This window comes from Triticum urartu, chromosome 5A (assembly GCF_056163025.1).
Source record: "Triticum urartu cultivar PI428250 chromosome 5A, HENAU_Tu73, whole genome shotgun sequence".
In the NCBI taxonomy this organism is placed as follows: Eukaryota; Viridiplantae; Streptophyta; class Magnoliopsida; order Poales; family Poaceae; genus Triticum; species Triticum urartu.
In genome coordinates this window covers 107,389,103-107,393,689 of record NC_141877.1, presented here as the reverse complement: position 1 = coordinate 107,393,689, position 4,587 = coordinate 107,389,103, and the positions used below count along the sequence as shown (strand labels likewise).

The following is a 4,587-nucleotide window of genomic DNA, read 5'->3' as shown; positions in this document are numbered from 1 at the left end:
TAGTGTTACAAGTATCTTGATGAAATTCTCATGCGGTATAAAATCTATTAGTGAGAAAACTAAGCGTTTTGCATTTGGTTTTTTACACTCCATCAAAGAATGCCGCCAGGAATCTTCAGAGCCACAAAGTCCACACCGTGATTACTATCATCTTTCGATGTTTGAGCAAGTCTGAAGTTGACAAGGACTGTTACGCTAGCCTCTACAGATTTTTTTTAAGACAAGTTAATGAATGATGTTAGCCCTCTCGATCCGGACCCGAATCCGGGCCGAACCTAACCCGGCCACAGCCCAGCCCACAAGGCCGCCCGCCGCAGAAACACTGGAATATTCCGTCGACTAGCGTGTCCCTCCTCCCTCTCCCTCATCCTCCCCATTCCCCTCCTCCCTCCCGTCTTCTCTCAGTCTCCTCCGGTGGCCAATCCCCCGATCCCACCCTGCGCGCCTTCGCAGAACCTTCCCGCTCCCCGCCTCTACAAAACCACCAAAACCCCCACTTGCCCTCTCCCACCTCGCCCGCCGCCATGGGCTCCTCCTCCTACCTCCCCCACGACATGGATTTCTCCCCCTACCTCCCCGCCGACATGAGCTCCCCCACCGCCGACGACCCCTCCCTCAACCTCTACCTCTCCGACCTCATCCCCGGCTCGCCCTCCGAATACCTCGACCTCCCCCCGACCCCGCACCACGAGCAGGAGCACCAGAAACCCTCCCCCGACGGCCACGACGGCGGCGGCGGCGACTCCCCCTCCTCCACGCCGGAGGACCTCGTGCTGCCCTTCATCTCCCGCATACTCATGGAGGAGGACATCGACGACAAGTTCTTCTACGACTTCCCCGACAACCCCGCGCTCATCGAGGCGCAGCAGCCCTTCCTCGAGATCCTCTCCGATCCCTCCTCCAACTCCACCTCCGACGACAGCAACAACCGCGCCGTCTCCCCGTGCTCCCCCTCCGACGCCTCCGTCGGCACCGCCGCCCAGCTGCCCCCCACGCCCGCCGCCGTTGACTCCTACGACCGCTTCCAGTTCGAGCCCGTCGACCTCGATCCCGCCGCCTTCTTCGGCGGCGGCGCCAACTCCGACCTCATGAGCTCCGCCTTCCTCAAGGGGATGCAGGAGGCCAACAAGTTCCTGCCCAGTCAGGACAAGCTCGTCATCGACCTGGAGGCCTCCTCTGGCCAGTTCTTCAAGGGCGTCGAGGAGGGCAACAAGTTCCTGCCCAGGGAGGACAAACTCGTTGTTGGATTCAATGGCCACGCAGCTCCTGCGTCGGCCCCAGCTGTGCTCAGCGTGAAAAAGGAGGAGGTGGTGGATGCGGTCTCGGCCAACTCTGGTGGCGGCCGAGGTCGGAAGAACCCCTACCATGATGACGAGCTGGAGCAGGAGGGTGGCAGGAGCAGCAAGCAGAGTGCGCTGGGAGACGACGTCTCTGCACGGGAGATGTTCGACAGGATGCTGATGCCCTCAGACGAGATGTGCATCGTGCAGATGCAGAACCTGCGGATCGCCATGCAGGAGGCGGTGGCCAAGAATGATGGCGGCGGTGGGAAGGGGGCCAATGGCAAGGGGAGGGGCCGGCGTGGTGGTTCCGATGTGGTGGACCTGCGCACGCTGCTCATCCATTGCGCGCAGGCTGTTGCCACGGATGACCGCCGGAGCGCTACAGAGCTGCTGAAGCAGATCAAGCTGCATGCTCGCCCTGATGGCGATGGGACTCAGCGCCTCGCTCATTGCTTTGCAGAGGGCCTGCAGGCGCGGCTGGCGGGCACAGGTGGCCTCGTACACCAGTCGCTCATGGCAACACGCATCTCAGCTGTGGACATGCTCAAAGCTTACCAGCTGTACATGGCAGCCATCTGTTTCAAGAAGGTGTCTTTCCTATTCTCAAATAGTACAATCTATAATGCCTCCTTGGGGAAGAAGAAGATACATATCATCGATTATGGTATACAATATGGGTTCCAGTGGCCGTGCTTTCTGCGACGGATATCAACAAGGCCTGGAGGGCCGCCAGATGTAAGGATCACTGGTATCGATCTCCCTCAGCCTGGGTTCCGGCCAAGAGAGCGGATTGAAGAGACAGGGCGCAGGCTCAAGAAGTATGCCAATGAGTTTAATGTGCCATTCGAGTACCGGGCCATCGCGACGGCAAAGATGGAGTCGCTCCGCAAAGAGGATTTGAAGATTGATCCTGATGAGGTACTCATTGTTAACTCCTTGTTTCAATTCAAGAACTTGATGGACGAGAGCGTTGTGCTTGAGAGCCCAAGGGATGTTGTGCTCAAGAACATCAGGAAGATGCGGCCCCACACATTCATCCATGCAATCGTGAATGGCTCATTCAGTGCCCCATTCTTCGTGACACGGTTTCGGGAGGTTCTGTTCTACTACTCAGCCCTTTTTGATGTTCTGGACACAACCACCCCAAGGGATAACGAACAGAGGATGCTGATTGAGCAGAACATCCTTGGGCGTGCTGCCCTGAATGTCATTGCCTGTGAGGGTACAGATAGGGTGGAGCGTCCTGAGACGTATAAGCAATGGCAGGTAAGGAATCAACGGGCAGGTTTGAAGCTGCTGCCATTGAATCCAGAGGTCATTGAGCTAGCGAGAGACAAGGTCAAGAACTGCTACCACAAGGACTTTGTGATTGATATAGATCAGCACTGGCTCTTGCAAGGATGGAAAGGGCGCATCCTCTATGCCATCTCGACATGGACGGCAAACGATGCTAGCTCATAAATTTTAGCTGGCGTTTTCACTTGGCAATGCTTATAGCTCTAGTTATGTCAATATAATGTCTGTGTGTTGTGTATGGGCCATGGTCTAGTTAAGTAGCCTTGGATCAGTGGATGCAGTTTCTTGAGGTACGCCTTTCCTGAGTTTGGTGCATATTTGGCATTACGACATGCAGGTGATTCTGCTCACAGGGCCAATTTGTGCGATGCAGGTCATGAGAGAGATGGGTAGCCCAAGATATATGCATGATTTTATGTGTTGTGAATTAGATGTTTGCAGTCATGTTGCTGCCTAATGCCTAGCTATGTAGAGTTTAGACTTTGGTGTCCTGATCTGGATGGATGATGTTTGCTGAATTGTGATATGTGCCTGTGATCAATCCAGTCAGTTGATCAGGTTGTAATTGACACTAGTCACTGTGTTCTGGGTGCATAGTGCACTGTGGCAGGCAGTAACATTTGTATGAAAAACTTGATGAACCTTGCTTTGGCTAGTCTATTATGTTTTGTACCATGAGAATCATCCTTTCATGATTAGTTCATGCAGGAAACCAAATATTTTGCCCACATTCTGAAGCTGTGACATAGTTCAGCATAAGATTCTTCGTAATTGTGCAGTAAGCAAAGCTGGGTCGGTTGTCCAGAGTTTATTCAGATTGTTTAGCGCTTGGCATGGTTGGGACCTGTCATGGATTCAGCAAAACCAGGCCACCTCTCTGGTTTTATGGAATCCTGGGAGGCAGGTGACCCAAGGACCTTTAGTTTTGTTTGCCCCCTAGACAAAATGGGCACTGAATGATACAGCTCATGCCTATGCATTGCTATCTCAATAATTGTGAAAGATATTAGCTTTAAGCGTTCAGTCAGTATGATTTGATTTGTGACGGTTCCGTAGACCGATGATCTGGGACATCACATTTCAGTTGCTGGTAGAACCCAATGGTGTATGGGAAAGTGAAAAGCCAGAATAGTTTAGTGCCACACCTGAACCGAATCCCAGGGAATTCTTAACAAGATTGTGAGGATCAAGCGATGCTGAAACAACATGGGGGGTAGCACGAGACATGCAGAGTACCTGGTGCTGCTCCTCCTAGAAAAGATAATCAAGGGCAAAAGAATATGGTTGGACCACATGACAAGCTGAGCAAAACAAGCTGAGACGGAGACCGCCGGTCAGGGTGCATGCATCAGTCGAACCTTTGTGCAGCAGTGCAGATATATACTATTGGGACTGATCTTGTTTTGATATTGCCCAGGCTGTGTTTTTTCTTTTTTTGAAAGATCAAAGCGAATATGGCACCGTAGGAGATTAGTACACTAGCTCGGACACCATATGAGCTGATCCTGACCTGAAGAAGATATTGAAATGGGCGACATGGTGCACTCCCTCAGAAATATAAGAGTGTCTCACTAAAGTAGTGATCTAAATGCTCTTATATTTCTTTACGGAGGTGGTATAATGGTGGTGCTCCCTTGAGCTTATGGAGTTCTCTCCAGTAATTTGATAGACTTCTTGTGCAAGAAGCAAAGGCGAGCCGAAGGATCTTCATTCCAGAAGTAGGCTCCCGGTTTAGCTACAATCTGTGAGTTCATTGTGATTTGTGAATTTGTGCTGTTCCTGTTTAGTTGAACCGTTTTTGCATGTTTTGTGTTTTATCATTCAGTTATCTGCTCGGTACATACTCTGTTGGTGTTTGTTTTTATATTTTCAGGAAATACACTAGTTTTTTTAATGACTAGACTATAAAGATAGTGCCCTCCCTCAAGAAAGTTTTATCTGGGTTGGCCTCGGCAATTTTATATCTGCCATAGTTTTTACAGTATATTCTTGGTGCACATGTAGGCGA

At 51.4% G+C, this 4,587-nt stretch overlaps 1 protein-coding gene across 1 annotated transcript; it reads left to right on the top strand.

Annotated features, from left to right (window-relative positions):
- The first annotated feature begins 365 nt into the window (after positions 1 to 365).
- Positions 366 to 3,254, top strand: LOC125508077 (scarecrow-like protein 34). The gene is made up of 2 exons (XM_048672659.2): positions 366 to 2,869; positions 2,953 to 3,254. The coding sequence occupies exon 1, from the start codon at positions 525 to 527 to the stop codon at positions 2,742 to 2,744; it is 2,220 nt and encodes a 739-aa protein (XP_048528616.1). The 5' UTR covers positions 366 to 524; the 3' UTR covers positions 2,745 to 2,869; positions 2,953 to 3,254.
- Positions 3,255 to 4,587: the final 1,333 nt, after the last annotated feature.